The sequence below is a fragment of the Trachurus japonicus genome, chromosome 1 (assembly GCF_045865225.1).
Source record: "Trachurus japonicus isolate A0001 chromosome 1, Traja_1.0".
NCBI classification, from domain to species: domain Eukaryota; kingdom Metazoa; phylum Chordata; class Actinopteri; order Carangiformes; family Carangidae; genus Trachurus; species Trachurus japonicus.
In genome coordinates, this window is record NC_140907.1 from 25094308 (window position 1) to 25109256 (window position 14949).

The following is a 14949-nucleotide window of genomic DNA, read 5'->3' on the forward strand; positions in this document are numbered from 1 at the left end:
AGATAATGTATATCATGATTTGACAGGACACAAATAGAATATAATTATATAGACATGAACAGACAGTGGTATCTCAGACATTTGGACCCCATTGTAAATTAAAGCATGTAATAATTACAGTATCAGTCTGATATAATTCTAATACCAGTCTTAGTTTCATGGTGTAATCATTAAATCATTATTGTACCATCTTTGAGACTAAATGATACAGGGTCAGTATTTTATTTCTAAGGATGTGATGCTGGTCTTGTTATCTGTGAACAAAGCCTGTGTGACCGACTCCAAGTGCTGACTGGTCCTCTCAAGAGGGACAGAGAGATACAAACATGTTGACAGTCTGACATCAGAGATGAGCAGACCGACGTCGACATCAAGCTGACACGCCGCAGCCCCGTCGGGCCGGCAGCACATCTGACAGCGTGGCAGGCAGCCTGTAAACACAACTTGTGCTGCAACTTGAGGCCGAGGAGCAGGTTTAAGCAGAATTCTTTACACAGAGGCTCGTGGTCTCTACAGATACAAAAAGTAGTTACTCAAACAATTACAGGTCTCTCTTATCAGATTAGAGGCACAATACATCTGCCTCTCATCAATGTGGTGAAAACATCCAATCAAATGAGCAAGCAAACACACAAGTTTAAAACAACACAGCACTTCCTCACTTCTGAAATCTCTTCACTCCACAAAATCTGACCTCGAACGAAAGGTCAAACTCTTAACGAGGCCTCAAGCTCACCCAGGTTCACTGCTGTAAATTTGACCAGGAGGTGGCAGGACACACACACACACACACACACACACACACATACACACACACACCCTTCAACAAAACTTTGAGGGCTTCGCTCCCCAACACTCACCCCGCCTTGCATGGACCATTATGTGCAGTGGCCCCTTTGCTCTGGCCTGGTCAGAGGCCAGCCCCTCTGATCCCTAATCCTGTCCTGTCATGGGTCACTGGAAGGGGCTCTGGCCCCCGGGCTCACCTACTACACTTCCACTGTTGCTACCTCTAAGCCTCCCCCTCTCTCCTCTATCCCCCTGTGATGCCTTTGGGCTGAGGCTGGGGGTCAGGGGATTGGGGAATGGAGGTCATGCTAGCGTCACCCAGGCTAGAGACGCATTGAATCTGGGTGTTGTAACCTATTATCACCCCGTCTTTACCGCTGTGGTATGAAAACACTGGTGCTTTTTTTTGCCCTCTGGCAGGGACAGAGTCGCTATCAATGACTGCACTGCTAAAGCTAAATGGTGTACTTAGCATACCAAATTGATACATCTAATGGCTAATTCCTCTTTTGCTAGAACATGAATGTGTGCGTCCGAGTGGATAAAGTCGACGGACTTTCATTCAAAATATGTTAAAGATTCAAACTGAACATGGAAACAAAGTGATGTGGTCCAGATTTCCCCTTTGTTTTGATCTGAAGTTGAGCTCTCACAGTTTGATCCACAATGACAGGTCTAGACCGGGAGAGCAAACGAGGGCTCTTGTTGGGCTTTCGCAATCAAGCATCGGCCAGCTAGGCAGTAACACAATCCATATGTTTTATCGGTGGGATGTTGGGTGGGGGGTGGGGGGGCGGTAAACGCAATCAAGCGTCAAAACCCCCGACACCACCACCGTTACCCCCATCCAGTGACCGAGTGCCAGGAGACCAAGCAAAAGCCCGGCTTTGACAGAGAATGTCTTGACTGTAGTCGTAAATGTTTTAGGGGAGCAGTTAAAGTGTGCACTGGGAGTTCGAAGGCCTTCAGTATGAGAATGACCTGTGCTGTTGCAGGGCAGATCCAACAGCTCCAATAGCTTAGAGTTTGGGGGCCCAATGGGCAGGGATTCAAGTCCCGGTTATAGCTGGCTGAATCTGACACAGACGACTGGGACAGATGAGGATTAGTTAACGCTTTGATCAGAAGACCAGGAAGCTTTCATTGCAAATGGACAATGATTGGTTGTGACTGGACGTTTTCTGAAACCTTTTCTTCTTTGACTGTGAGGATGCTGGATGGGGATTTATCCTCCTGCATTGCACAGGCCTTTATCTCTTACCTCTAAAAAGACACAAACCCTTTTTGGTGGTGGGGATCTATTGTGTGCATCAGTGTGTACAGTACCTTCACGTCAGATGTGTCTCTCTGGCAGTTCCTCCAGGCCCGGGACACTGATGAGAAGGTGCGGTCAGCATGGTCAAACTTTCCTCCTTGGAAGTTGAGGAAGAACGTGGTGAAGGGTTCCTGTTGATTAGCAAGCAAAAGAAAAGCTTTAAAACTGCTGATATAACTGTTAACAACAGCTATTGTGATTGCAATAATAGAATCCTCTGTTGTGCAATAAAAACACAATAAAAGTCTGTTAAGCTTCAACACTATGTAAACAGATCTGAATCAAATCTGGTCTTTTTACACACCCTCTAACAAACTGGAGTCCAGAAAATGAACAAGTGAAATAACAATAATCCCAGTGAGCGACTAAAGCCAATACACTCGTGTTACTGATGCATTTCTAATCATGTATAATCTTGTTAGAACCGATCAATAGCCGTGTCTCTCTGACGCAACAGCCCCCAAGTGACATGGACACAATATGCTGGGCTGCAGCTACAGACTAATGTTGTATATATGGCTAATTAAGTTCAGCCTGGAATTACGTAAGGCTCATTTGTAACAAAAAAATGTCCAAGAGGTTAAACACATTCCCATCATCTCATTGTGCGTTTATAGCAGCAGTATAGGACTGAGTGCACTGTAAAGTGTCACGGCAACGCACAGAAAGAGCGACAACCACGACACGAGCAGTTTTTCAGTTACTGTCTGATGTTAGGTTTGATCTTTAAGTGAGAGTTTTAAGCGGCGGGTTTCTGGTAAAGTGGCTTTAGAATAAGCCCTCTAATGATGTGCAGGGATCAATGAGGTAACTCTACTGGGAGTCACGGAGACAGTGAGCTACTGGGACAATAACAGCAGAAAACTGCACATCGGAGAAACTTAGTAACCTCCCGTTCCCATGAGTGCAGTATGGAAAGATTGATGGCATCCATTCAAAGGTACCGAAAGAGAGCACTCCAGTGAACCACGTGCACCACGTGCACCACACAGGCTCCTCTAAAACACATCAAATCACAGATAATACATGTGATTCTTGAGAATTTATGTTCTGTTTTGTGGCTGTTATATTAGTATATGGAAACAACATATTGTGCAATGATTTATATGCAACATTAAATGAGGAACAATAAACATGTGATGCAATATTTAGCATCTATATTGAATATTCTAAATTTGATACAAATATATTTGTTACAGATATCATAAAGGGTAAATCAAAGCAAGTAATGAACATACATTTTTTTTAAAAATCAATAAAGATTGTTTGACTAATTATTTTAATGTGCATATTGCTGTGTGTAACTACACTTGCATTGGGTGGTGTCACAAAGGCCTGTGTTAATTCTGCTCATAGATTAGTCTAATGCAACCAATATTGTTGTGCAAAAATAAAGACTGACTCATTTAAGACAAAACCATTAGACATTTAACCCCCCTCCCCGCTAACCCAAGCCTACAGTAAGACAAGTGTTGCTATGGTAACATGGAAATCAGTTTGCCATTTTTTTTTTGTTCTTCACCAAGAATTAATTGTCTCAGTGCAGCTTAAGAAACAAAACTGCTTTGCGCAAGGGGTCAAAGTCTGTCTTTGTTAAACCTGACCCTGAGGTGTGAGCTGTAACATCCATTAGCTGAAGAGGAATTTCATTTTATTCTTGTAATAGTGTAATCAAAGCAATTTCTAACAATGTTTGTGAATTATCAGCGATTTAAAAAAATTGTGTACATCTAGAAATGCACTTACCATACGCAGCAGCCACATCATTGTGAAGCTGGAGGTGGAGTAGTGGGTGCCATAGTGGAACTTTGGCACCTGATCATCCTCCCAGGACTCATACCGGTCTGAAAAGAACGCCGCCCTCTTGGGATTCAAAGCGCCAACGGGCTGTGGGGAGAAAAAAAAATACTCATCAACATCAAATACATTTTCAGTGTGTTACAAAGTGATAAATAGCCTGTGACTTCCTTGAAATGCAGCTTGACATGAAAGCAGAGATAAAGACGAGAAATGACAAACACGAGTGCGATGGCGAAGGGAAAGCGAGGAGGCAGTGCTGAATTGTACCGTGTATATATATCCAGGAACCACTCCTAGCAGTAGAACCGTTGCAAGGCAAATGAAAGCAAGTAACCTTTGTGCAATCTCAAATGAATATTAGATGATGTTTCCCTTCAGACAGAGATCAATCCTTTCCCACAGAGTGCTTTTTATAGGCTGTGAAACAGGGCCCCTGCAGCTGTAATCTGTCAGAGAAAACTAATGTGCTCCAATGAAAGAGTGCCCACTAGGAATATCAATAGCTAGGCTGTGGATTCCTCTAATTTCGACTTTTATTAATCTGTAACTAATACACTGGTCACTGGCCCTCTTTGCAGTCTAGAAAAATGGGTAAGTTGCATTAATTTTCCATCGCTCTCCAAAAACCAATAATCCAGTGCTACTCTGCTATTATTTAAATACTCATTTATAGAAATCACTTTCAGGCTGGTTCAATTTTTATTAGTCCTCTGCTGGCTGTGCCTCATTCTCTCAAACCCCCCTTTATCTCTCTCTCTCTCCCACTCTCATACACACACACACACACACACACACACACACACACACACACACACACACAGCAGATCAATGGTAATGGAATGATGGCCTTTTGAGGACGAGGGCCTAGTAGGACGTGGATCAATCGGATATCTTTCATATCATAGGGTGCCTGTCACAACAAGGCTCATCCAGTGCCTGGCTTTTATATTGATCTGCGATATGGCTACTGTTTTGTGTGGGTGTAATGGAGCATGCTTGTGTACATGTATTTTTGTGTAGTGTGGGAGTGGTGCACAAAAGGGTTGCACAAAGTCACTTGCCTTCCACAGTTTAGCGTGTGCATATTTGATGCCATTTTGTAAAAAAAAAAAATAGTGTTCCTGAGCCTGTGCAGATTTACACAGCGAAATGCCTTGTGCCACCACGCTGCACGGCTCTGTGCTGACAGTGATACACTGTGGGCTTCCTCAGGGCCACTGGGGGTGGGTGAGTACACACAGTGAATTATACATCACACCCATTGGTCTGATTTATAGCCCTAATAACAGTCGGCTCATTAAAAAAAGAAAAGGGAGAGGAGGCATATAAAATAAAAAAAGACTGAAAGTGCCATAGTGACAGAAAGAGAGAGAGAGAGAGAGAGAGAATTGTGTGTGAGTGCACGTGGGGGCTGTTGGTTTGCACGCGCACAGCATTGTTTACTGCTGTAAATTACAGTGAGGCTGGCGCTCTCAGCTTACAGTAGCTACAACAGCGCGGCGGTGACGGCGCCGTACATCAGAGCAGAGCGGCTGGCAGCGTGTTGATGGAACGCCTGCTGCTGCTGCTGCCCCACCAGAGATTGGCCTAATATGTCGTGGCAAAGAATAGCGCTCTGATGAGCTCTCAGATAAATGAACCAATCTCATAGTCTTAATTAGACCAGAGAGAAAGCTACAGAGCAAAATTGTGCTGCCACTTCGAGCAAGTAAACATCAGAGAATTAATCTTGGATTAGTCCTTATCAGTTCTTCATCCAGAGGAGATGGTGTTCAGAGCCATTTAAAGCTGCAGACACTGCCATTAATATGCAGGTAATAGAGTTAATGGAAAACAAATCTACACATTTTGCACAAAAGGAGAACAGATTGTTGGTTGAAACTGTACGAAGATTACTGAATTACAAGCACTGCATGCAGAGAAGTGTTAAAATGGTCATTGACATTACAGAGGTCACATGATGCTGCAGGTGTGTCAATGTATCTGTTATGAGTTAGCTTAAATTAACTTTGTTTTCGCTAAATGATCCCACACAATGGGTGTGTTTACCCTGAGAGAAACGCTGCCTTCAGGAATGAGAAGGATCTTCCTGTGGACTATTATAGGAACATTACCAAGTGCTACTTTCCTTTTAAAACAATAATGGGTCACTGATGATGAAGTATAATAGCTTACCAACGATCTGAGCATCACTGGGGCTTTGAGTCATAAATCAAAAGAGCCTTTTGAAAGGAGTGTTTATGTATAATGTCCTATTTAAACAGTGAAAATAGTGTGGAGGGCCTGGGGGATAAACATATGGGGCCCGTATGGTGAAATCAATACACCATTAGCTGATCTGGCGGTGAGTAGTAGGTTATAGCACAAAGGTACAGGGAACGCTCAATAAATCCACACTATTTCTGTCTCAATGTAAATGCAAAACAAACTAATGAATAGTTAGAAGGTTAACAATTCTTTAAATTGTTTGCTCTCTTAAAAGCTCTGCAACATGAGTGAAGATGTTTCTGGCTTATGTTGCACTGAATTGCCCAATATTATTATATATATGTAGGACAAGTGCATTTTCGTGAGGAGATTTGTGACGGTGTGCAGATGTACGTAGTAAAGGGCAGAGGAATAATAATGACAATAATTATAACAAAAAAAGAAAAACAGAGTTACACACTTTCAGTCTGTTCTGGTGTGAGCTTATCGTGACTACAATGTTATCTCGGGGGTCGGCGTTTGATGTCAGGTTGAGGTTAGAGTTTATGATAAGAAAGTCCCCGGGGTCAGAACGGCTCTGGCAGCAGGGAACATAAATTCTGTGTGGCCTCTGTTGTGCTAGGGGATGATGACAGTGTGTGACACGCACACACACACACATTCATGGCAATTTGGCTTCTCAATGTCACTGGAGGCTTCTCAGATGACCTGTTTCTATAAGAGACAACCACCAATGTGACATAAGAGGGGGATAAGAGATATGTGGAGGGTGAGAAAGAGAGACAGAGTGAGAGACAAAACAGGGAGCGAGAGAGAGGAATGATAACAGAAAGAAAAGAGAAAAAGCAAGGTGGCAAATGGTACACACACACACACAGAATGAACTGTAACGGTCAGAAAACATCAGGCTGCAAAGAAAAGAAACACAGAATACAAATGATTTCGAGTGCAGAATTGGCGGGTGGGGGTTGATTTGGAGGGTGGGGGTAGTTGAGGGGGGGGGGTTGCACAGTGCTGCTTGCCCTTTTCCAGACGCTGCAGTCTGCCACGGTCCAGTGGTCATACACTGATTTCACACACGTGTCAACAACATGAATAAAACAGATATAATAAAGATTGGCCCGCACCCTCCCCTCCCCTCCCCTCCCTCCTTTCTCTGCTGCTATCCCACCCTCGGAGGAGAAAGGAGAACGATGTTGTTCTTTCTCTCTTACAGACTCTCTCCTCGATTGTCTTTCTGTTTCTCATCCTTTCACCCATCTCCCCCCTTCATCCAGTTAGTCCCTGGGGCTGCGAGGCTCGACTGAGCAGCACAGAGGCTGAGCTGTCCAAACTCCAAAAGGCAGTGCAGAGGAGAAAAGCAGGAGGCAGAATAGGAGACGGAAGACGGAAGAAGCTATAGGAGGGCTGCATGTTTGTGTGAGCGTGTGTGTGTGTGTATGTTGGTGGAGAGAGAGAGCACAACTGTCACACCTCAGCCCACTGGGCAACATGAAGCCAGATAAACAGAGAAATTATGCAGCCTCATACAGTTGGGAAGGCTACACTGGGAGGGATAAAAGCAGAGGATGGAGACACAGAGGAGCAGACCAGAGGTGGGGGCAGGACTGAGCAGAGCTGAAGGGACGAGGTGTTGACTGTTGGGGTGTTTGAAAGTATATGACAGCATGTGAAAGAGTGGACCTGTGAGTGGATGGCTCATGTGTTCCTGTGTTTGACAGCCATGATATTTATGTAGGGTTATTGTATCACACTGGATCACACTGTACCGATAACATCTTTCAACCTTTTCAATTCCTAAGGGTGACTCCAGACCTGCGCTTCGTCGTCTACTTCAACCAAACCCTGGATCATTTTCCCCTTTGGCTCAACTCACCGGGGCAGATACACATACGTATGAATATATATATAACTTTAGTGCAGTTTCATTTCTGTTGCAGAAGAGTTCTGACCCTGATCCGAACCCACTGACAGATTAACTCATACGTTTGAGCTAGACGGTTCCTGTAACCTTCTACCTTTGTTTTCTTTCCAAGTCCAGCCAGACATTCCTATCAATAAAAAAATATATAATAAGCATTCTCACATGATTTGCAATGATGCAGTTTTTGGTTCATTTGAATTTTCTTTTGTGTGAAGCAAACTGAACAGAGAGGAAAATTCTGCAAGTTTACAAACTCCAGTGAAGTGGACCAGAGCAAATTAACTTCGGGTGTGAAAACGCCTAAAAGAGTTAATGGATTTTATTGAGTTTCTAGTTTGTTTGCAAAGACAAACTATATTCACATCACATAATGTTTGGGGACACATGAATTCTGACAAACTGAAAACTCTCTTGACAGCTCTGTCTTTTGAAAGGAAAAAGAGACGCGGAAGATTTTTCACTCATTTCCATTAAATCACATCCAGGCTGCCAAAACACAGAGAGCTCCGATGTCGTCTGTCAAAAAAAAAAAAATAGAACCTGGCTCAACTTTTGTTGAAAACCAATGCAACGTCATCCCGGGCTGCCAGTCAAACACGGGCAAGGGCACATTCCTTGAGGATTACTTTGCAAAATGACTGTCGTGATGTGACAGTTTATAAAAGAGCTGTGCAGTTTTATGACATTTAGAGAATCACATAGTGAAAAAGCTGTCACAGCATCTCTGTGGATGGGACACACAACGGTGTACAAACTGTCTGGTACATAACATGAGAGAGATAACTGAACAACTAACACAGGTACACAAAATTATAACCTTTAGTACCACCACAACCACTTCAACACAGCTCTTTGCCTTTTTATAAAACAGTCTAAGTGTAATTTTCCTCCATTTGTCTCAGCACCACCGCCACGCCCTCACCCTGCACGAGCACGGACGACCCCAGGACCTGAACAAATGCCCTCAAGTGTAACTCTGAAATGCATTTCCTCCGATGTATCCTCTGTCCATTAACGCATGCCTTTTTGTTTCTGTGGCTGATTTATTCAGTCATTTTGTTCCAGCTGCTCGACAGTCGCTCAATCATCTCACTCTAGAGCTAATCCTCCGTCCTCCCACCTCTGGACACCATTACATACAACTGATCCTCAGCCCCGACAAGGGCAGCTGGAAAGCTTTGGAGTCTGTTTTTTACCTTCTTTTTTCTGCATGTGTAAGGGAGGGAGTTCATGCAAGTAAATAATTGCATGTCTACTTATAATATGGGGGAGTCTCTTTTAAGCAATTTCAGCAGTGTGAGCGTGTGTATTTATGTGCCAGGGAGCATCTCGGGGCAGGTTTCATTGTTTTAAGTCCAATCACTTGATGCCAGGAGCTACCAGGGAGTACTACTTCACTTCCTGGGGTGTTTGCAGAAGGTCAACCTTGAAAGAATTCAATTATGTACTTTCAATTACGCACTGAAAGGAATAGCTATAAGCAAGAATATGGGGATCACAGAGGGAGAACGCGAGGGGCTTAAATCTGCTTTAACTGCAGCAGGGCGGGACTTTGTCAACCAACTAATCATAGAGATTATCCATAATGTACATCAGCTGGCATTTTAGTGAATTTCAACATTATCTCCTTAATTTATTATATTTATGTGATACAACTCAATTCTCAAGAAAGACTAGAAGTGATTAAAAAAACCCGTCCAAGTTATTCTGCTGTTAAACAGTAATGTCCAGTTTTTTTTTACTAAAACACATGAGTAATTGAATGAGAACGACATCGCTACACCTGTGTCAAGATAGCGATCAGTGATTAAGGAGCTGGTTCACTAAACTATGATCAATGGCAATTACACGCAACTAAATGGACAACACACACACCCACGCACACACACACAACCCCTCTCTCTTTGCAATTAAGGAAAAACAGACCAGTGGGGGGTGGGGTGGGGAGACGTGCTGCTGGTGTCTTACCTTCGACAGATCTCTGAAGTTACTGGGCAGAGTGAGGTCAAGTTCTTCTGAGTCGTAGTTGGTGATAACCCACGGGAAGACTGGGTACTGGTTTAGGTCGTTGTAGGTCCGACCTGGTGGACAGAAAAGTGAATTAATTGAATTAAATTAATTAAAAGCTTTTGTTTTTATGTATGTCTCCGTCTTTGAGCCACACAATAACACTACACAGGTGATGGGTGATGGTGTCCTCACCAGAGATGGTGTTGAGGAAAATGAGGTACTCAAAGTTGGAGATTTCCCGACGTTGCCAACGCTGGGTCATGTTGGACGCTTTGAACAACTGCTTTGGTGTGGCCAGGGAGATTCTCCTATACAGACAAACATAGGGTGACACATATTAAAACAGCTGTGATCACATAAATGCTCTTTGTCCTGGTGATCTCATGGAAAAAATTATACCAAACAGCACAGAGACAAAATCAGTCTAAACATCACTAGAGCAGAGCTGGCTGAAAAAAGCCTGAAGCTTTATTAGGCTTTGGTAATACACATGTCATTAAATGAAAAATCTACTGAAGTTACACTGTTGCTAATTAAGAAGACAAATACGCCATAAATTGGGTCGAATGCAGATATTTGTGTGCACGTGTGCACACACAAACAAGGCCCCAGAGCGTGATGTATGCTGTAGGACGAAAACAAATGACCCACAATCCAATTAAAACAAAAGAAAATGATGGAATTAATCACTGTCATGGTGCAAGATTATGGTCATTAGGGCCCTCAAAGGTGAAAAAACAACTTGTGTACTACGTGTACTACAGCACAAACTATATCTGATATTAGAAGCAATAATATGCATGAATGTGCTTTCTTTGTAGATTTCTATTGTTTCTTTTTATTTTCTGTGGATTACATCACAGTTGTAAATATTTAGAGGATGAAAGACGGAAAGCATTTGATCAATAATGAGTAGAATAAAATGGTGTGTGGGACTCTGGATAGGAAATAAATTTGTGTTGTAGTGGCTGTGGCTGTTTGTGTGTATGTGTGTGTGTGTGTGTGTATACACTGAGCTGGCCGGCACAGCTGTCCTCGGGTCAAAGAGCCAAGGTGTCCCTGGTCTGCAAACTAGCTTGATTAATGAGCTCAGCACACACACACACACACCAATTCTTGCATTATATACGTACACGCACACACACACACTTGACTACATTCACACTCCATTCATTACTGGATGCACTGATTGCACAGCCCTCACTGTTGTTGTTGTTGTTGTTGTTGTTGTTGTTGCTACATGCCGTGTTTTGTGTTTGCTAATATTGATCAAATATTTCCCTCTGACCACAAACACTTCACCAGAATATTCACAAATCCCCCCAGACAGCGACTGCTGTAACTCAGATTAACGATGGCTAAAATTTCACAATATGAGGAATGAAAGTGAAACAAATCCCTGCACAGAGAGATTTATACCTCATGTCTTTGAATTTGTTTTCTGTTTGGAAGTTTAACTCCTTAAATTTTGACTTATGAAAACCTGCAGTCATCCTGTTTATGATTTGCACTTTGCAAGTTTTCTATTGAATATTCATCTATATTCTTTCCAAAACACTGAGAAAATATTCCACTGCCTAATGTATCACATAACTCATGTATATGACAGAACTTCCTGGGCACTACCTTTATTTCTCCATATGCCAGCAGTTAGGGTGGGTTTGGCTTTAGTGCAGCCCGGACACAGAGCAGACATAATGTGAGGGAGGCAGGGCTGTGGGGGAGGCTGGGGGTGTGTGCCCTGCAGGCTTACAAGCAACTATTTGCTTCACACTGATGGAAATAAATAAATGAACGGGACTATGTTTGTGTGAAGCCAATTATGTTTGGGAGGTGAGGAGAGAGTGGGAGGGATGCCGGAAAAAAAAAAAAAATCAGTGCTCAGCCCATGTGTGCAAGTGGCGGGAAGAAAAGGAGGGAAAAAAATTCAGGTCACAGGTTTGTGATGCAACGACAATGTACAGTGTACGTCTTTTAAATTCAGAGATCAATGAGGGCAAAGATTTCATTTACAGAGAGATAAAATGATTAGTTAAAAAAAACAAATTAAAACAAACATCTAAATACAGTAAATACATAAATAATGTAACAAGAATGACTTAAAACGCATACCAATAAAAGATAAAAGGTTAGGACAAACTCATTTTAAAGTGCTTTCTTGTGGGTTCAGGTTGATGCTACAGAGAAGGAAGCTCAGTATGAACTTGACGAGCATCAGACAGCCATTAGTCCATGGGATGTAAGATAAATAAATAAATACACATGCTGATCATGCCCTTCGGAGTGAGAGGATCTGCCAGCCTTTTTATACAGGATGCAATGATGACTGTTGGGAGCATCAGTAATGAACCTGAGATGGTAGTCAGCATCAAGAGCTGCAGATAAAGCATGTCTGTACAAGATCACCATCACCATCATCTACTGTAAAACTAATCATGAAGTCCTGCTTCACTCTGAACTTTTATTTTCTGGTGGAAAATGGTAAATGGACTTACACTTATAAAATGCTTTTCTAGTCACTTGGACCACTCAAAGCGCTTTACACTGTTTCACACACACATTCATGCAGCTCTGTGCACAGACAGGCTCGGGGGCTAATCATTCACACACATTCATACATCCGATGATTCACAATCAGGGCAAGTGTAGGTTCAGTGTCTTGCCCAAGGACACTTCGCTACCTCCTGAGCCACAGCTGCCCTGGTGGTGATGTACACAAACCTGCAGCATTAATAATCAAAAGTTAAACGTTGTATGTACAGTATGTGTCTCACCTGGTCTGTGGAAGGCCAAAGTTCGTTCCCACGCCAACCCGAGGAAGACTGTGCACCACCTTCTTTACGGTTGCAGCATCTGGGAAGTTGAACATGACTGCAGCTGCAAAGAGACAAAGAGAAATACCTTGTTTTATTGAAGGTTATCATCATAAATACATGTCACTGACTTCTTCAAATACATTTCTGCTGTGTTTTTTAATTCAATAACACCCAAAACCTTTTGTTTGTATAGCCATCATGGTTACAGTAGAAATATGGACCAGTTATACCATAAGTAATTATGGGTGCTGTCTTACTTCTGTTGGCCATGAAGATTTCCAGAGCAGTATTTTGTAGTAGGTAGCGTCTGGAAAAGACGGCACGGATCTCTGTGAACAGCCATTTTCCATGAAGACCCTCTGTGTAGGCTAGAATCTGGAAGACAGGACAGGGAAATCAGAAAGAGACCAAAGGGAACAGGGGGGTGGAGGAAGGAAGTGGTAGATTTGAATGGAATAATAAAAAAGAAGAAATAAGGAAAATAAATTTACAGAAAAAAGAGACACGAGAGATTGGGGAAAAGTAGGGGTGGAGAGAAAGAAGAGCAGACAGAGGGCTCGGGTTAGTTCATTTTTCACGCGGTGATGGTGTGACGGCCTGAGCAGCACGATTAATGTCTTATATTGATCAGCCTCAATGAAAAAGAGATTCCTTCAGCAAGAGAATGGAGGAGGAGTGAGGGAAGCGTTTAGTTCACTAAAGGATCATCCATATTACAGCACACAGGTGAAGATGAATATCAGGATATCACAGCAAAGATGAGCGAAAGAAGCAAACAGCTTTAACATACAGAGACAATTCAATGTGACAAGGACAGACTTATTTTATGCTAAACATGTGATGGGGCCGTTTTCCTATTTCCATGGCGGTAACTGTGACAGGGGTCAAACAATATTATGTTAGCTGGCTCTAGATTTGAAAATGCTTCAATGAGCTGAGCTTAATCTGTCCCTGTAGAGATTGCGGTGGTTGTCAGAGTAACTTGTTCTGATGGCTGTCACCGTGCCTGACAGACCCAGATGATCGGCTCTGCCCCCGTGATTCGTACTCCTACTAATCCAGCGTTTAGGTTTGCTGCTAACCTACTTAGCACTGCTTTGTTAACTAGGTGTTTGTTTCCCCCTCTGCCTGCGGTTTCAAAGGCGTCTGCTGACAGGGGGGGCGTACAGGGATATGGTGGAAAGGTAAGAGGGACACTTAAGGTTGTCACAGCATGGTTCAGAGTTTGTGTTATTAATCACAAATATTCAAATGCGAGCTTGTAACCCAGGCCTAGTGTTAAGTTAAAGGAGCTCATTAAAGGCAGGGGACAAGCGGAGCAGACCAGCTGAGGCCTTTAGCTGGGGACAGCCTCTCCCTCGCTATCTCTCCGAGGAATAAAACCTGCCTGCATCACAGACTCACTTCAAAGTCTCTGGAGTTCAATTAAATGTGGATTAGTGGCCAGGAGAAGCTGGCTGGGTCTGAATCCACCACACTCCTATCTTCCTTAACAGGGACTTTGAGATGACTACACCAGTAGCCATTAGACTGTAGCCAGTACACAAAGATCAACACTCACTGGAGTAAATAGCTTCTCTTCTTTTTTTAATCATCAAGGAACAAGAACAAACTAATATTTTTAGAGGAAATTTTATACAGTACCATCCTAATATAAAAATGTAAATGTAACAAATGAAGAAACCATGACTTTTCTGATTGGCCAATTTTTTTATAGCAATTTTTTTATAGCAATACTTCAACAATTTTGAAAACATACTCTTTTTGCTGCAAGTCTAGATGTTGACAAAGTTGACCGCTTTTAAACTTACAATCCTTCACAGACTAAACAAACAAGACGCAACACATTAGTGTGGGAGTTTTAGTTGCTTTGGTAAGAAATATTTGTTACATTTGACATGAGCCACACAATCAATCTGCCAGTTTGTGGCTGGTATGTTAAGCTAAGTTAGCTGGTAGCTGGCGGTGACATCATGCTTTCAATAAAAACATGACGTTTATTAAAAAAGCTACTTTTTTACTAAAAAACGAATCAAGTCCAGAAGAACTCATCAATTTACAAAAGGAGGAGCAGCTCACACTCAGAG

The 14949-nt window shown here is 42.6% G+C and overlaps 1 protein-coding gene across 7 annotated transcripts in view; it reads right to left on the minus strand.

Annotated features, from left to right (window-relative positions):
- The window catches only part of lrba (LPS-responsive vesicle trafficking, beach and anchor containing), a 187461-nt gene that overhangs the window by 38989 nt on the left and 133523 nt on the right, over nt 1-14949 (minus strand). For all 7 annotated transcript variants that reach the window (XM_085782186.1, XM_085782169.1, XM_085782144.1 and 4 more), the window contains exons 40-45: nt 13120-13237; nt 12821-12923; nt 10239-10354; nt 10005-10117; nt 3851-3991; nt 2116-2235 (exon numbers count right to left, since the gene is read on the minus strand). In XM_085782186.1, coding sequence (XP_085638312.1) covers nt 2116-2235; nt 3851-3991; nt 10005-10117; nt 10239-10354; nt 12821-12923; nt 13120-13237 — 711 coding nt within the window. The remainder of the gene's footprint in view (nt 1-2115; nt 2236-3850; nt 3992-10004; nt 10118-10238; nt 10355-12820; nt 12924-13119; nt 13238-14949) is intronic.